Source organism: Sphaerodactylus townsendi, linkage group LG05 (genome assembly GCF_021028975.2).
Source record: "Sphaerodactylus townsendi isolate TG3544 linkage group LG05, MPM_Stown_v2.3, whole genome shotgun sequence".
Taxonomy (NCBI): Eukaryota; Metazoa; Chordata; class Lepidosauria; order Squamata; family Sphaerodactylidae; genus Sphaerodactylus; species Sphaerodactylus townsendi.
The window spans coordinates 65,148,392-65,167,789 of NC_059429.1; the positions used below are offsets into that span (position 1 = coordinate 65,148,392).

General features: G+C 40.5%; 1 protein-coding gene across 1 annotated transcript; it reads right to left on the reverse strand.

The window, feature by feature from the left end:
- Nucleotides 1-657: 657 nt before the first annotated feature.
- TMEM61 (transmembrane protein 61) lies at nt 658-19,107 on the reverse strand. Its single transcript, XM_048495949.1, has 3 exons — nt 18,774-19,107; nt 2,880-3,288; nt 658-1,401 (listed from the first exon to the last, which is right to left on the reverse strand). Exons 2-3 carry the CDS (start codon nt 3,218-3,220, stop codon nt 1,110-1,112), a joined length of 633 nt encoding a protein of 210 aa, XP_048351906.1. The 5' UTR covers nt 3,221-3,288; nt 18,774-19,107; the 3' UTR covers nt 658-1,109.
- Nucleotides 19,108-19,398: the final 291 nt, after the last annotated feature.

The following is a 19,398-nucleotide window of genomic DNA, read 5'->3' on the forward strand; positions in this document are numbered from 1 at the left end:
GGCTTTGACCCTTCTGTACTTGATACTTCACTTACATTAAACTACTGAGTCTGCTATGAGCTACCTCCATCTCTGATGAGTGAGGGTCTGTCTAGGACAAGTTCCCATTTTGAGTTGGCAGTTCTCAATTGAAGAACTGGAGGCTGAGACATTTTTGAATTGCCATTTCAAAATGTAACTGCACAGTTACACTAGAGTGCCTGCACACACAAAAAAGGTGATTCCTTTTTCCCACCACCATCAGATATAACATGTTTTCAACAGTATTGTGTAGAATAAATGCAACTGAAGAAACAAGGGGAACCATCACCACCCCCACCACCCAAAAAACGGGGAAAGAAAGCATGCCGAGTGATTTCACAGAAAACATTTCTAAGCCACAAGGTCTGACCACTGGGAAATCTGCGGTAAGCTGTGCATGGTAAGCTGTGAGGGAGTCCGAGACTATCTGTGGTACTGTGAGAAATGCTGCATTAAAGGATGTTGAAGGTCCTTGGTGGACAGATTTCATACTCAAGATCGATGTGTTGTAGGTGGAATACAGTTTAAACCACGTTCAGAATAATTTCATTTCCTGACAATTTCTAATAAAATTGGAAGACGTTTAGAAGAAATCAAGAAATGTTGCCACTATACCAAAAATGCATACAAAGTATATGTAATTTCCAATTGACAAACATTTTATTTACTAGAAACACTTTAGAACTCTCTAATTTCCACATGCCATTTACACAGAGCCTGGTCACTTAAATTCACAGTATTCTATCCTTGCCGGTCTGTAACACTTTAGCTGCATGTCAACAAAAGTCCCACATAGCTGTTAACTATCCATGCACTTTGGATGGACTCCAGGGCATTTAGATACATGAGGCTTACTGTATACACATCAGTCACTAAAGAAAGCTATGCTGAGACTGATCTCTGATCATAAGGCAGCAGCTCCTACAAAAGATAAAGCAGCTCTTACAAAATATATATTTTATAGCTATTTAACTTTTTCCATGCCTGTTAGCCAGAATTTATTCATTTAAGAAACAAGATAGGTGGCAGTGAAATGCACTGAAGAGCAACCTAAAGATTCTCAATCAACAATAAACCCGATCCTTAGATCATCCGTTGCATGAGCTGATACTCTCATAGCTAGGAGGTGGGGTGTCACAGACAGTGCTCGCATCATCCCAAGATCCTGACTCTAGCCTTGGTAGAATATTCCGGAACAAAGCACTGTCAGAAGAGCTGCGTCTACAACTGCCTTGTCGCAGGTCATTCTCATCTGCCACTTGATACAAGGGTGGCCTGTTTTCTTTCATACTGTGAGACTGTGTGCAGTCTAGGGCATTTTCAGCAGGCTGGCAATTCAAGGCTTCTTCATAGGTAGGAATACTGCCGGTTTCCCAGGTGCTGAAACATAACCGATAGCAAAAAAAAAAAAAATTATAAAAGTATTTTGTTGATTTAGAAGTTTTTACAAAAGCATTCACACCAAGATTTGCTAGCTGTATTAGAATTTTGAAACCACTTCCCCAGGCTTGAAAGAGAGGAAGAAAAGCACATCAACACTTTTCAGAAGTTCACAAAGGACTTTTTCACATATGACATTAAAATAATTTCTGAGCTTCTTTGAGCACATGTGTAAATAGTTAAAAGGCAGAAAGTAAAAAGCAACAAGTTCTACATGTAATATACATTCTGTCTACTAATAGCAGAAGCTTAAACAAAGTTATTCCCTTCTGAGCACACTGATCTTAAAAAGGTTTAATTCAGGAATGCACCATAAGTGTGTTATATTTGAACTTCAAAGGTAGGAAATTCAAAAATGTTTTAAGCATCATTTGTGCAAATGTCATAAGAACATGTTACCACCGTTGACTATGGCTGCAGTTTGGTTTGTATCTCTAAAGTAGGTATTTTTATGTTATACCACAGTATGGGGCATCAACAATGAAAATTCCCATTGGTCATGATGAATTACACAGCCGCTATTCATATATTGCTTTTGCTTTTTCCACTGAGCTTTGATGAGCAAACATGGCTTGTGTTTAAATAAACCCTTCACTTAACCTTTTATCATCTCACTTCCTCTTTTTCAAGGAGACAACTTGAAACCTTGCCACAAGGCTAGTCATAGCAGATATTACATCAGTCTCGGTATAAGGAACAAATGAAAAGTGATGTTGTCATGAACAATTTGATCTTTGCATTGTAGATACTGTTGCATATTTTTAACTATAATGCATACAAACACATATTAGAAACCCTATTAGTGAGACCAGAAAAAAACCAGTTTACGTTCGAGTACAAGAGACATTTTGAGAGCTATCATCATATTTTGCGGTGTCAGTCCCAAATAGATAGAACGTGTCTAGTTCCTAGAATACCAGCATCAAAATCTAGCAGTTCTATTGTCTTCGATTCTATTGTCTTTCGATTTTATAATGCAACAAGTCACTAAATGAATTCTTGATATAGAACCTGATAGATAGATCTTGATGCATGAAGGAAGGGAAGGCCATGTATTCTGCCTAGAGTTCCTTCCAAGAAGGGCAAATAAAATAAAATAAAAACTTAATACAAAAAACAGATAAAACAGGTATAGCTCAGTTGGAGATTGAGGGAATCCTATGTCTGACACCCAGATTTCCTTGCAGGCAAGCACCCCTCTTCAGAATGTCTACTCCTTCCCTTACTGAGACACACTGGATGACAGCTGTAATTTAAAGCAGAGTTATTCCAAGTTAAGTGTTGTCTCTTTTTCTTTGATAACCTAATAGTTGAAATATTGGACCATTATTTTCTTTTCTGTGCCAAATATTCTTAGCTAGCTAAATGGATAACTCTAACCTATCCTTATCAAACTCTGTAGCAAAGATCTTGCTAACCTGCAAATCTGTTTTTCAAGGGGTTCAACAGTGAAGTAATGAAGGTCTCTGGAAAAATGGTACTGGTAGCGTTGAGAGACAATTCCAGCATTTGCTGACCAGAGGAGACCAAAAAGGAGGAGGAGCCCACCAATCCCACAGCAGAGGAAGCTGATGGACCTGAGAACTGCATTAGAAGAGGAAGAACTTATCACTGGTTCAGCTTCTCCACGAGGAATGACATCACTGCTTGATGTGGCCACCATCTCACCATCACTCCACCAAGCGAAACATAGTGTTCCTGTCACTAGCAAGATAGCGCCAGCAATAGTTACTCCATGACGCAAAGAAGCAGTAGCCATTTTAAAGTCAGAGGTCTCCAGATAATCAAAAAATTTACAAGAAACCAGTTTCGATTTCCTGGCTCATGCTGTAACAAAACAGAAACAGAGAGATCATTACAAGTGATCCAATCAACACTCAGGTTACTCTCCCTTCTCATGAATTCAAGAACAATTAATCAAGGTTTACTGCATGACTTTTAAAACATTCATGTTCTCTTCTTGCTTATGAAAGTTTAAATATATTCATTTATTTAAATGCTTTATGCCATCTTTGCACCCAGTTTAAGAGCTCCAAGTTAGCAAACGATCAGAAACATTAAAATATGCTTTAAAAGTACACAGTATAAAAATAGTGGCACACACTACGTACACAGTTAAACACACACACAGTTAAACACATACACAGGAAGGAGACTCAGTGAAGGAATGCCATGTGGAACAGTTAAGACCCACCCACCCACCCACAGGTGCAAGACAATGATAGTGGGGCACAGACAGATCTTCTTAGGGAAAGTGTTCCATAATTTTGGTGCTACGACCAAGTAGGTCCTTTCTCACATTGCCACCCTTCTAGGCAGCGGGACCTAAAGAATAGCTCCTGAGGATGACAGCAGTGGTCATGTGGATTCAGATCTCATTTTGTGACACAGTAAAGTTACTTACAGTGCCAAATCTCAAACCATTCAAGTGGCCTTACAAATATCATTATAGTATAACACACACACCAGGATTAGTGCGTGAATTTGATGGAGACAAAGGACTGGATTGGCAATCAAAGAAGAGACTACAATACCAAGCTCACTTTTGTAGATTTATTTCTGGATTTTATACGAGGCTTTTCTGCAATTCTTTTGGTCATTTCTGTTCCAATATTGCTTCTGTTTAGCCCCCACTTCTACATGTATTGTAGTGCTTCCAGTTTTCACTTCTGTTTTTTTGTCCCCCCACCTCCCCTGTTTTTTTCCTGATTCTTCTGATACCACTTTCTTGTCACTTTACTATCATTATAATCTACCTCAATACCAGATCCTCAGAAAAGAAGGTTAACAAAATACTCTGAATAAATATATTTGTACATGGATAGGCTCAATTCTGACCCTCCACGTAACATGTTCTGGGGAAAGGGCAGGAGATGCAATCATGGTCCACCTCCACAAATTGGCTGTGCAAGCTTTTGAAGATCTGGAAAGAACTGTTGTAGTGAAGATGAGCAGCACCTTACAAGCTGTGACTTAGAAATCCCATGAGAACTGAAGCTAGCAATATTGTTTAGATTTTGAAATGGAAGCTGCACAAGATGTACCCATAGATCTCTGGCATAATATGATGGCTGTAATTGCATTGATGAACTGATAGCCATACAAAAACATTTTATATGAATCAGACGTCCGTCACAATACACATGGTCATAAGTGAAATAAAAGGGTGAAGGGAAATGAAAGAAGAAAAGTATTCCAAATGCTGAATTATTTAGCAGTTCTTTGCAAACTGCAAATGTTCCATTACCGAGGAAAAAACCTTTACTATCTCGGATTTGAAAATTGTCATTGTTGTAGTTACACTTACAAAAATCGGGTGTGACACAAAATTAATAAAAAGAAACTTGGTGTTTCCTGAAGGTTTATGCAGCATTAAAATTTGGGGGGCGGGGGGGGAGAGATACTGACATTCCATTAGACTATAATTTTTAATAATAAATAGTCATATGTTTTCATTTATTCCAAACTGTATAATTAAAAATCTGATGCAGCATGATAAAAGCAAAAATATCCAGGATTAATGTATAGTCTTCCAGACCAGTGAAACTGAACATTTTATGCCGCAATTTATCTTTTTTAAAAAAAATTAATTTTAATTTTTAATTGTTATTAAAGAATAAGTACATAATTATGCATTAAAAGAAAGTTTACAATTATCTCACTGTTTTTTCTTATGCAGCAATTTATCAGTTAGGCCAGATGGATGGAAAGTTAAATTATTTGTCAATGAAAGAAGCCGTGCAAGATCTTATCCATGTTTAATGAAGAGATGTGATAAAATCTGATTTATTAAAGTTGTAGACAAGCCGGTTAGCAAATCCAGTGCAGTGCCCCACACTATGAACATGCTGATGGAGTCCAAATGATGTTTTGGTTCAAGTAAACATGAGGCAACTTCATAGCTGATTCTGTACTGTGTTTTATGGCCAAGTGAGGAGCCTCTGGGAGAGCAGTTAATACACACAAATGCTCATTATTGGTCTGGCAATCAGTCATTGCAGAGATCAGGCTTTCTCCTTCTCCATGGCATTTCTATATACTGTCTTCATATTCTAAGGTTTCCCCAAATGTCTCCCATTCAGGCACTGACCAGACCCAGACCTAGGTCAGTAAGGTTGCTGCATCATATGCCTTCAGACCATAATCTGGGCCAGTGAGAACAGGAATCCATCTCTCCCTTTAATCTAGCTCAGGGGTAGGGAACCTGCGGCTCGAGAGCCGCATGCAGCTCTTCTGCCCTTGCACTGCGGCTCCACAAGCCGAGCCGCCGGCCCCATCCTTGCCCGCCCCACAGGCAGCAGGGCGGGCGCACCAATTGCCCATGGTCAGCTGGGCCGCGCCGCGGGCTTCCTCTCTCGCTCGCCCCGTTGGAGCAGGGCGGGCGCTTTCCCAGCGGCCGGCGAGGCCGAGCCGCCGGCTTCATCCTTGCCCACCCTGCAGGCAGCAGGGCGGGCGCATCCATGCGCTTCTCAGAATGAGCGGAGTAAAAGGTAAAAAAAAACCCTATATATATAGTGTTATCTTTATTTTAAATGTCAAAAATTATTTGCGGCTCCAAGTGTTTTCCCGTGGAAAACGGGTCCAAATGGCTCTTTGAGTGTTAAAGGTTCCCTACCCCTGATCTAGCTCCTAGAAAACATGTTTGTTTGATAACAGGCTCTAGTCTATGGACACTTATGCTGCAATAAATCAGTTAGTCTTTAAGGAGACCCAACAAACTAACAAGGCTAATTTGTTGGCATTTGCAAGTGTCCATCACAGCCAGTCATGAAAGGGTTAACTGTTTGTACGTAAACAAGTTGCTGAAGTCACCGTTTATGACCTAACCTATTGAATGGCTATTGGTCAGTCTGATAGGCATTGCTTACATGCTAGTGAGCTCATACATCAGAAGCTATAGCTAACAGTTTCTTTGTTTCAAAAGAGGAGCACACGGACAGAGAAAAATATAGTTAATACCAGTAGCAGGATTCAAATAATTTAACAACTGGTTCTGATAGGACTCAGTGGTGGGATTACAACCAGTTCTCTGAACTAGACAAAAAGTTAGCTACCGGTTCTACCGAATTGGTGCGAATAGGCTGAATCCACTACCTGTTAAAACTGTAAATATGCAACAGAGCAGTACAGCATTTATTTGTTTTATTCCATGTAACCCTACCCTTTTAAATTAGTAATATATAAAGCAACTCAAAGTATCTCTGGCTCTTTCCTTCTACTGGATGCTGCTTCCGTCTCTATTAATTAAGTATCTCTTTAAATGTATACCTACAATATTCTATTCCCTCAAAGGAACATCCGTAAGAGCTGTGGTGTGTCAACCCTTTTGAAATCCACTGCAAAAGCTATATTGCATAGGTCCCATTACACATACTGTATCAACAAATACTAATTAATTAACCACACAATTTGCTTGCAGAACTGGGTAACAGGCTCAGACTTTTTGTATAAATGACTCTTTAGAGAAAGCCTCTAAATATCTGTAGATACCAGGATTCTGCCAAGAAGTTTCAAAGCTTACAGTAACATCTCTATCATTGTAATAATTAAAAAGCTTCACTGTTACTTCCCCTACAATTTTCTTCACTAAAGAGAGCCTGCTAATATTTTTTCCAATTTAAAAGCATATTGATGAATGTCTCATTACTGTCAGTTTTGCTATACTCTGGGCTTTAAAAAATAGTTTTAATTAAAAGAGTCCAAAAACACAAATGAAAATCATAGGCACCAGGGATTCTGACCTCCTTATATACCACCTGGAGTCTGTGGCCCTTTATGCATGCCCTACTGACCCCAGGGCTGATGCTTCATCATGGGTTTTTCCCATGGGTTTTTGTTTACACCTGGAATTTTCCTGCTGTGAAGTGTCCCTAGCTGAGCCAATCTACCATTTAGCCCACCACCTGCTTCCTTGTTCTCTTCATGCCACCTCTGTCTGGGAAGAATGCTGGCTGCCTTCCTCATTTGGGGGGGGGGGGGCGCTATCTGTGTTTTAGCATTAATTCACTAGACCATGAAAGTTTTATGTCAATTTCAGGGTCTATCAATCCAGAGATAGACCCTAGTCATGAAAATAAATAGCCCTTTAGATCCTTTGGAATTGGTGGCTGAAAGAGCAGGAGAAACTGTTGTTGTGTAGGCAGGGAAAGGTGGGGAGGAGCGAGAACACCTGAAAAAAGCAAAAAGCAGGCTGTTTCCCTACATTCTCCCTGCAAAGGAGAAGGAAGAGTTGCATTTTCAGAGATTTCAGAAAGCATGGAGATTCTCTGATCTGAGGTGTAGTACTTTCAGGAGAGGGTGAAATGTGTATTTGAGAATCCAACCTGAAGGGAATGAACACTCAATGCAAGGGAGACCATAAGGGCATAATGGCCCAAGTTATCTCCCTCTATTCTGCACAAATCATATAATGTAAGATCCTGGGCCTCCAAATCAATGCCCTTTCAAGCATGTTGCCAGGCCAGATCTGACAATCCCTTGGTCATCAAGGATTTTGCAACTTGTCAAAGGACATCACAGCTGGAACCAAATGGCTGCTGTCGGTTTTCCAGGCCGTCTGGTTCTGGTCTGGTAATTTTGCTCCTTCTTCTGCATCTATGGATGGCATCTTCAGAGTCATGTTACAGTAACCTCTTACTGTGACATGCCTCTAAAGATGCCAGTCATAGATATGGGCAAAATGTTAGGAGCAAAAACTACAAGATCACAGCCACACAGCCCAGAAAACCCATACCAACCATTTTGGGGGATTGCTTTAAATTGGCACTGGAATACTATTCAATATACTGTTGCGACAATAGGTGTAACAGATTTTGTGAACTCCCAGCTGGCTTACTCGCTTTTCTTTTTTTCTAAAATAAGTTTCTAGCTTCTTCTGTTTCAATGATAGGCCTTCCCTTGTACCTTTGCAAAGGGATGGGCTAAAGACTTTTTTTTAAAAGATGAAAGCTGAGAATTCAAGGAACCTGTTTGCACTTCTTACACTAGCATGTTAATAAAAGAATATTCTAGTTCTGGTTTTAAAAAAGACTCCCGGTGGAAGGGGGGGGGGAAGGAAATAGCCGTCTATGGCAGCCTTTCTGGGATGGCACAGATTACTTCTTAAAATTTCAGAAGAACCCACAGGATCAGCATGGTCAGAGACCTTCTTCCCAGCTCATCTTTTACATCAACAGCATGGTGGAGGGAGAATCACAAGTGGTTCCTCCCCTAGGCAAAGGCCCAAAATAATGTTAGAGTTGGCAGTCTCCAGCTGGACCTGGGAAATCTGGATTTACAGATCAGTTCCTCTGCCTCAGTTTGTGCATTGTATGGAATTATGCCCTGCTGAGGTCCCTCCCCTCCCCAAACTCTGCCCTCCCTAAGCTCCACCCTGACAACTCCAGAAATTCCCAAACCAGAGTTGGCAGCCCGACATAATGTTTCAATCAGTACTGCATGTATATTGTAGGATCGTAGCTGATCGTTATTTTGAAAAGGGGAAGAGAGGCAGATATTTTGAAACTATTACCTACACACCATGAAAACCATGGAGATAGGTGCCTAAAAGTGCAAACTGGAAAGGCCCCAGGGCCCAGTTCAAATCTCAGCTAAGCCACAGTTGATGTTAGGTGTCTTGAGTCTTCCATCTGCAATATCAATTCCACCCTATGGTGCAGATCTGGGGAAGAAATTATGAGATCATTAAGGAGGCTGCTGACATAATATTTGGCAGTGGCCAACCTGTTTGGCCCCTATGCCATACATCAAGGAAATTACTTCAGTAATCCCATCTAAAGGCACTGCAACACACATGGGTAGCATGGGAGATGCAAATGGAGGTTCTGGTCTGCTTGACTCGAAGACATGCAATGCAATCTTAAACAGAGTTACATTATTACCTTCAATAGCCCTCAGAAGGGTGAACAGGATTGCACTAAGGTAAATTCTTTTTCTCTAATCCAGAGACTGGACCCAAGCAACTTTTCTGCTGGTGAAAAAGGACCAGGGTCGGGGGTGGGTGGGGGGAGCTTTGATTACAAAGGCAAGGAGGCTGCATCCAACCCCAGGAGAGTCACAAGTCTTTGTTCCCAGCCCATGTCACTTGTACCACTCATGATGCAGGCTGGCCACTTATTGTGAATGTGAAGCACTCTGAATGTGCTATGTAAGTGCTAAATATAATTAACGCCTTCCTGAAACTACAACAATTATGTCAGCTGACATGTTGGGATCCACGAGACAGGCCTATATAGCTTTGTTCCTTATTGGTGAAATGTGGGTTTAGTCGCTTGGTAAACACAAAGTCATGAGTGAGGTAAATAGGAACCTGTCCTTGTGAATCTGAGGACTGGAAAAATTAAACCAAATACAAGAAGCTGGACCCTGAGAATATATTGTAATTCTGCTGAGACAAGATTACTAATTTCTTTTCTTTTCTTTTCTTTTTTGCATTTAAAGCAACCTGGCAAACACCTTCCAGTTCAGCCTTCTGGAATGATTTTTGTGGGGGAAGTTAACAGCTTAACACAATTTTTATAGCTTACAAAATAAGAGAGATTGACAGTTTTGCAGAATAAAGTTCTCTTTCTTTTTCTTTCCCTGCATAAAAGCTGCAGCTGAAACAACGACATTTCCAGCATCCCAAGCCCACGCTAGCAGGAAAAGAAAAGAGCTGGGGGCCAGGTGGAGTGGATCCCCCACACTAACGGTTGCCAAATAAAAATCTGAAAACTGAGGGTCTTGTCTCAACTCTTCCATAAGGTGAGGGCATTTGCTAAACCCTGCCCCTCCCCCAAGTTACTTCACGCCACTCCGGTGCTCTCAGCTCTTGCTTTCCAGCCCAAGTTCAATAACTGAAGTGAGAAAGGCTACAAAAGAAGTGCTTGAAATTGCAACAGCAACACAGCAAGAAAAGCTGCAGGAAGGGGTCAGCTTTAGTGATCCTTGTCTGCATGTTCCATTTTATTTTAAAAAAACTATTCCTGACTTTCACTTCAGAAGTGAATGAGGGAATATGGCTGTAGTATACATCCCCTTTCCAACCCCACTTTGGCCCTCATGGCTGACAGGAATTCAGATTTATGCTTTCCTAATACTCTTATTTTTCAATATTCCATGGTTCAAATCATTTTGTTTATTACATATGTATTCAATCCTTTTTCCCAAGGAACTTCCGGTGGCATGCGTGTGGCCTATTCCCTTTTACCCTGCCATCAATTCTGTGAGCTAAGTTATACTGAGAGCAAGACACTGGCTAAAGATCACCCAGCAAGAATCATGACTGAGCAAGCATTCAAAGACACACAGACTTGTGAATCTAGGATTCGTGCTTTAAGTGTTTTGGAATAAACATGAAGCAAATAGATTTTGGTAAATTACTTAGTGTAGAGAAGGTGGCATGGCATAGCCCAATCTCATCAACTCTCAGAAACTAACAAGGGGTGGTACCAGACAGGAGGATCATCAAAGAAGACTTCACAGATGAAGACAATGGCAAATCACCTCTGCTCTCCCTTGCCTTGAAAACCCCTTGTTGGGGTCACAATAAGTCAGCTGCAACACTGTTACTACCCAGGAAAATAAACAAAATATTTTCCTGAGTCAGATTGCCTGACTACACTGGTTCCATGTCAAGATGCAGAGACTGGTGTAGTTCAGAAGCCTCCACAAGGATCCCAAAGAGCGTATATGTATGATTGTGCCAATGTTATATGGTTTCCCTCTTGTTTATGCCCATATAGGATGTAATAAAAGCCCCTTTAGAGTTGGATTTAGGATTTGCCCACTGTTTAGGATTTTAGTTTGACTAGGTTCCCCCGTTAGCTTAAGGTTTTGTTATTGTTAATTTAGGAGATTCTCATGTGTTTGTATTGTACTGTGTTCCCTAAAGTTTAATTTAAAAATGTTATTTTAAGATTTGTGTTTTTCAGTAAAAGCAGCAGCCTGTAGAGACTGATATTAAGGGACAAGGAAGTTGGCTTTGGAATGCAGCTTAGACCAATACCCAGCCGACTCCTTAGCAAAGACAAAGACCCCCTTTGGACTTGCAAATCAAATCTAATGGCAGAACCCAGAGTTCCCAGACGTTGGAAGATGTGCAGGGACCATCACTGGACAGTTTGAACTTTTCTTTGTTGCAAAGATGAGGAGCGGGAGCCTCAGGGCATTACTGAAGGAAACAGCCATCTGATAAAGAAGATAGCTGGGTGCGGTAGCAAGCCCACCTAGATTTCCTGAATGGACCTTATCCACTTTCCTTTCAGCACCATTGCGAGATCTCTCGGGACTACGTTTGACAGTGGGATTTCGTGATCCCATTCAAAGTTGTAATTGTATCTTGCTTTTGTATTGTTGTTTTCTTATTGGTGTTTGGTGAAGGATTTGCCCCCTCACCTCCCCTTTCTACCTGCCCCTTTTGCCCCTTTGAAGTTTGGGAATAAAAGCCCTTGCACTTGGTTGCAAGAGGGTGATTCTCCTGCCCGAGCTGTGACCACCATCTCCAAATAAAATCCTTTTGCTTTGAAGATCATCGGCTTCCTGCACCTCATTAAGTTGCTGAGCTGAAATCACTTATTGTTACCCGAGCAGCAGCGGTAACAACCTGATGGCACTTTACACACATTTTTTCAACATTATTGCTTCAAAAACTCATCTGCAAGACAGCACTTTCTCCCACCCCCCTCCTTCGAAGTAGCTGTCAATGTGGAATTTCAAAATGTTACCTGAAAATATCTCAATGCTGCATTGAGATTATATGTAATTTTGTTTCAACTGCTGTAAACATCATTATGTGAGCCTCAGAATTCAAGAGATGAACTGTTTAATGAGTCCATCAACATGACCTCACAATTGCCAACTGTATTATGGTGGATGAGGTCTAGTGACAAAAATATCTAAGTAAAATTGTAACTTTATCCATCGTGTCCTGGACCGACTGTTTTAGAATTCTGTTATATAGACACTAGGACTCAAGCAGAACCGTCTCAAACAAAGACAGTCTAGCTGCTAGCACATAGTTCTTTTTGTTGAAAGGGGTATAGTTTCAGTGCATGAATGGGACTCAGTGCTCTTTGGATCATGGCATGACATACGGTAGAAGAGCCCATATATGTGGCTGCTTGCCTCTTCTTCACAATGCCAGGACCCTCAGCAGCTGCTTCAGTTTCCAGTTACATGCAAATATCCTTTCCCTTACCTCCAACAGGGTGATCCATTTTCAATACATATTTGGATTTAAGCTAATTTTATGTTGACTTCAGCAAGACTACCATCACAGTCAGGTACACAGCAACCACAATCCAGTGATCCCGGGGTTGGATACACACCCAGAGATTCAACACTGAAATGGTTGAGAAAGTTACTGCTTGTCCAGGGTGCCCAGTGATCACCAGAATGACTCACTGGCAACACAGCAAACAGTGGCAGTCCAGTATACTGAAATCATCAACATAACTGGGCTGTCCCACAAGTATTCCTGAAACGTTTCCACCCGTGAGTCACCAGTGAGAGCTCCGTGCTTCACAATACAGAATTATTTTTTCAGTAGGGCTATGGACCTCTTCATTCTACTGATTTACCTTCACAGGAATGTGGACACAAAATGGTGTGGAGTAGTATCAATTAAGTGGTTTGTGTGGCAAAGCAACAGCCAGCATGAGTGCAAAATATGATCACAAAGATGGCTACTGTGTTCCTGCGCATGCTGCAAGTTCAAATTAAATTTCTGCCATTTACTCACATACTTGTCCATTGCAATTTGCATATGAAAGGATGTCACGTTTGCAGTTCCTATTACTTGGGTGCTGGTTGTGACTGTTAATAGAGAGCCAAATAATCATCAAGTTGGCTCTCACAAAATTCATATCTGCCCCCACCTTGTTCCACCTCCAATAGGTGGCTGGAACTGACAAAGTTGCCAGTGAAGACCTCCTGCTTAGCTGGTATACATGTACAGAAATCATTGTGAGGGTTGGCATAGTATAGTGGTTAGAGTTTCAGACTAGGACCTAGGAATGACCAGGTTCAATTCCCCTGTTCTGACATTGAAGCCCACTGAGTAACCTTGGGCCAGCCACAATCTCTTCTCCTGACCAACCCACACAGGGTTGTTGATGTGAGAATCAAGTGGAAAAGATGGAAGCAATTTGAAAAGCTGCTTCGGGTCCCTGTTCATGAAGAAAAGCAGGATATACAATTTAAAAAGTAATAAAAAACCATTTCCAACATCCACAACAATGACTGTAGCCCATTGGAGCCTGGCTGTGGCTCAGCGGCAGATCATTTCCTTTGCATGCAGAAGGCTTCATATTCAATCTCTGGCACCTCCAGATTAAAATAAAGGATCAGGTGGCAGGTAATGAGACAGATTTCCACCTGGGGCTCTGGTGAAGGACTGCCAGTCATAGTAGGCAACAGGGACCTGGATGAGCTGACCAAGGTCAAAGTGAAGTTTTTTGAACCCAGGACCATAGTTTGAACTGAGATATAAATTAGACCAAACCAAACATTTTTGATCATCTGGATATTTTAAGTATAAGGGACACCTGGTAACGCCCAGAGAAACACTTAGTCATGTTTACAAAAGCACTAATGCCTTTGATTAAAATATTCCAGCTACCTTCTACACACACACACACACACACACATCCCTCAATGAATTGAGGTAAATTTAAGATGTTTACTGTCAGGATGACCTGGGAGGAAATACATACATACATAGCCTTTATTGGCATATACATTTATCATAAAATTACAACACAACATACAATAAGACAACAACTAATAAACTTATTTAAAATCATCAATTATCTCAGATAAAATTTTTGCAACTGACTCAGAATAATGTGCATCTGAATTGTCCAGGAGAAATTTTAGTTTCTGTTCATCGACTAATCAATCACATTGCACAAAAAAAGCTGTGCCCAGTCTTTTGCCCTTACGTGCTCATTTTTTGAGCAGTAGTACAATGTATGTTCTAGTGTTTCTACTTGCCCAGTACAACAACGACAAAATTTTTCAGATTTGGGAACTCTTTGGTATCTGCCAGCTAGTAAAGCAGAGGGGACTACATTAAACCTTGCCATGGTAAGGGCAAGTCTCAATCTAGGGACAATCAAATATCGAAGGTATTGAGGCATGCATCCTTTACCTCCAACTAAAGCATTCTTTACCTCCAACTGTAAGCAGGTCTTATTTGCAGCCATTGGAGATTTTTTGATAATCCCATTCCAGCAGCCTATCTTTCAATAATCTATTGGCCTCTGAATAAGTAAGCGTAAGTAGGTTGTCTAAAGAGACTCCAATCTCGGTGATTTTTCCAATAATCTTTCCATGCCACATTGACAAATTTAATTCAGACAGCATCAAGTTAGAGAAGCTTCCAGGTTCAGAGTAGTAGTGAATTTTTAACCAATATTTTTACGCTCTGATCCAGACCAGACTTGTCAAAGTATTTGAACCCAACCCAATGCATAATGCTGCATATGGAACACAATTTGGGAGGCCCATAATCTTATGCAAGAATTTAGAATGTATAGTGTTTAGGACCGCATCATAAGTTAATGCCCATACCGGTACACCAAACATTAATTGTGGACCCACTTTTGAGTTGAAGGCTGTAATTGCAGCCGGTACATACGGATTAAAATCTAGCTATTGCATTTGCACTCAGAGAGGATTTCGCTGATACCATTTTATAGTGGGCTGACCATGATAGATTATAAGTAAACAAGATTCCTAAATATTTACAGTACTTCACTTGTTCAATTTGTTGTCCAGCAATTTTCCAGGTTAATTTCTTCCATCAGTTGGCAAAAACCGTGATCTTTGATTTATCAAAATTAAGTTCTAACTTATTTAATTTACAGTAATTATTGCATTTGTATAGTAAACGTGTGAGGCCAACTCTAGTGTGTGAAACTAGGACTGTATCATCTGCATAAAGCAGGGCAGGTATATGTTTATCTTTCAGTTTTGGACTGAGTCTGTCTATGTTTGCTAATTAGATTGGTAGATCACTAATATCGATGTTAAACAGAGTCAATGCAACTATGCAGCCCTGTTTTACCTCTTAGTTATTAGGAATACTTCCAGTAAGGAAACCATCATGTGTGTATTTTATTTGACATGACGTGTTTGTATACAGCCGTCTAATCAGGAAGGGGAGTCTGTGATCAATATTTTTTCTTTTTGAGTTTCTCCCATAGTAAATATCTAGAGATTGATTCAAAGGCTCTTTTCAAATCTAGGAAGACAATTTTGCAGAGTGTTGTTTTGTCTATGGGCCAGATGTGTCAGAATAACTATATGGTCAACACTAGAATTTCCTTTAGCAAATCCTATTTGCTCATGACCTATGATCTCTACTTCTTGTGAACATTTGAGTAATTTTAGAACTTGGCGTTTAATTTCCCAACAACCAATAAAAGGCAGGGTCATTATGTTCACCTTTCTTATAAACTGGCACTATTATCGCCTTTAGCCATAATTGTGGGATTTTTCCTATTGAATTTACCTGAGTAAATATGATGGCCAAAATTTGTGACCACCAAGCTACATTAGATTTGATTAGCTCAGGAACAATGAGGTCAGGCCCAGAGGACTTTCCTAGTTTAAGACCAGTTATTAAAGATACAGTCTCTTGAGGCATGACTGGGGGCCACTGTGCTATATTTTCTAAACTTGTCTCTTCACTCAGATGTTGGATATCATTATCATTCAAGACAAAATTGAAATATGAGCTCCACATTTCTGGTGTAATATGATGTTGGGGAAGTTGTATTGGACGAATCGAACTGTTAACCCAGTTCCAGAATTGTTTAGGGTTTTTGGAGCAAATAGTCTGGAATAACCATTGCTATTTATGTTCGACCTTATCTTGAAGTTTTTGTTTTAGGGTCTGATTTAAATATGCTTTTAAGTTTATTAGATATTCAAATAGGTATGTATCCTTAGTCTGTCGATATAGATTGTAAATTACTCTGATTTGTTTGTTAATACCCACACATTTCATATCAAACAAAATTTTGGGCTTGTTGAAGTTTTTTCCATCAGATACTGCAGAGCCTGCTAAATGTTTAGTGATTAGCTGTTGTAATTCCTCATACATATTGATTCCTTTCCTTGCAGTATTTGCCACCATGATCTTAAATTTGTTTTCCTCAACTGTAGGTGACTTAAGAAATGCAGCCATTTCCTGTTCTAATTCTGTTGTCCACCTAATTCTCTTAAACTGTTTCTGATCTTGGATATTATTTTTAATAAATTGAAGTTGATAGCTGAATGTCATAACAATAGGGAGGTGATCACTGAGAAAGTAATTATTGATCGCAAAATCTTCCACAAGATGAAACAAATCTGGAGAAAGCAGTACATAGTCAATTACACTTCTCCCATGTTGTGAAACAAACGTAAATTTGCTTGCATTTGAGAATTGTATTAAGCTATTTAGCCAAAATTTATTAAATCTAATCCCAGTTTGGCCAAATGAATACCTGCTGTGTTTGTGATTTTATCTCTTGAATTTCTTAAATAAGGGGTATATAGCAGCTGGATATCATCTTGATCAAACCCTTCTTTCACAAGGAGATGAGATAAATCTATGCCAATTCTGGCATTTGTATCCCCTGCTATTATTATATCGATTGTTGGAAACTGACTTTCTAATTTTTGCATGTAAGAAATTAACCTACTCTACATGTTACCCAATTTCACCTTTTTCTGAATTGGGGGTATATATACATTTACTGTAACAAAAGACCAGTCCCCTACCTTTATCCCACCCAGCAAAGTTCTAAGAAACAAACCTTGTTTGAGTGGGGTGATTATATCAATAATCAGTATTTAGCTCTTCAATATCCATTGTTACATTTTGAACACAACCATTTAATATGTTTGAATTTGAGGTGGCATCAGTCGTTTGGCTCTTGGTGTTGCTGGGAGGATATAATTGGAAGTCTCTAAATATGATCTACTGTCTCCCGTAATCTTTGTTACTTACTCACCAGCCTTTGATTATTAACCCCTCTAAAGAATTTGGTTGATAGTTACTTCAAACGCCATTAGTCGGATGGAGGCATTTGACAGCTTGTCATCTACTCAATCTGCATAATGAGCACACACCCTGGACCTCAGAAAAGAAAGCTGTTTCCTGAATGAAGTGGGAAGCAAAAAAGATGCTTTGTATTGTGTGTGCTATATACTCTGTGAACAGCAGGGCTGAGACGGCTTTAGATTTCCAGCAATCCTATCCTAAGTTAAGAATTACTTCAGAGTGAATCCCACTCTGTTATTGTAAAACTCATCACTTGCATGAATTCTAAATCTTCAGCACACTCCTGCATGGTATGAGTTAACCACCCTCTGTTCTAAAAGTTGCTATACTGTACAGTTACCTCTTATCATGGAGGTTGATCTACCAATAACATCTGGCTATAGCAGATCCAGAATCAGCACCAGGGTAGAATCGCCTGAAAGACCTTAAAGTCTGTCAACTTTCTATTTCTAGCATGTGTCAATTTTCCGAGGGGTTACTCTATGTAAACAAGCCATCCAAACAATAGAACTGGTGCACAAAATTACCTCAAACCTGACTGAAAGGCTCTCCTAATCTTCATGACTCATCAGCAAACAAACCAGAGTGCTTACAATTAAATCCATTTGAGTCTAAACTGATTTTACTCCAAAGTATCCGAATTAAAAGGTTTGTGCACTGCACACTTTAGTGAACAAAATCCAGACACATAAGCAAAGAAAATTACTTTTGGATCTCCGTCCCACACGGAAACCAAGTGTAATGCCATCTTGCCCTGCCAATCATTCTTCTTTCTGCTCAACGCTATTAGAAACCACTGAAATGTATCGCTGAGAAGGCAGAGAAATTCGCTTCTGATCCAGCCTAGATGGAAATGAGATCTCCCCGTCCCCGCCCCCGGCCAACTGTTTTGCTTTTTGTGTAAATGCACTGACTCTAAGATGAAAATCTTCGGCACATGCTATTATCTCAACCGGCTTCGCCTGAAAGCAAATGCATCCAGATAAAACAATCCCAGGCAGCAACATCTGCCAAAGTGGCCACTGGATCTGTGCCTTCTTGAGCTATTTGGTAGTTGCATGACAATCGACGCTTAACTTTCAGTAATATTTAAATGGCTCGGGCAACCTCCAAGAGCTTGAAGGGACAGCATGCAGTCCTGCAGCATCACACCGGTACTAATCAAAAGCCTCCCAGGCACGCCTCAGCGTCACATCAATGCTGCAAAATCACCCCCAACGCTGCACATTTCGCTCCCCGCCAACACAACCTCAGATTTGAAAGATCCAGGGATACTTACTTGTTCTTCCACGGCTTCAAGTGCACCCAGTTTACAAGGGGATGCGTGAAAAAGCCAGCAGCGAAACTTCCCCAGCTGCAAGACAAACTATAGGGCAAGCACAGCTTCCCAAGAATGCAAGACTCGCAACCACAAGCCCCAGCTAGAAAAGCCAGTCCAGGCACCTAACTTTGGTAACAGTAGCAGCTCCCCCCAGCGGAGAACTGAAGGGTTTTTCCCTCAGATGCTGCCGGAGACTGTGGAGGGAAGGGGGCTGGGCAACCCACCAGAGTAACAGGTTAAAATGATGGTTTTCATCGGCATGAGAATTTTCTTTTCTTTTTTTTCCCCTTGCAAGATAGCAAACTCCTCCCACTCATCAAACAGGGAGGAAAAGGAAAAGCGCAAGGTTGTAGTTGAAGTAAGACTGTTTTAGATTGAATAGCGTCTGAAGCCCAGACTATGAAGCATAACTAAGCAGCGCCCTCTTACGTCCAGTACGTGTACCGTCCCATATAGAGAAACGTATGTAAGAAATAAAAGGATCAAAGTCTCTAGTGGGATTTACTCCTCAGTAAATACTGAGGTTCGTGGATCAAGACACCGAGTTAAGGCCAGAAGCACTTAGCAGCAGGTAGTTCCAACC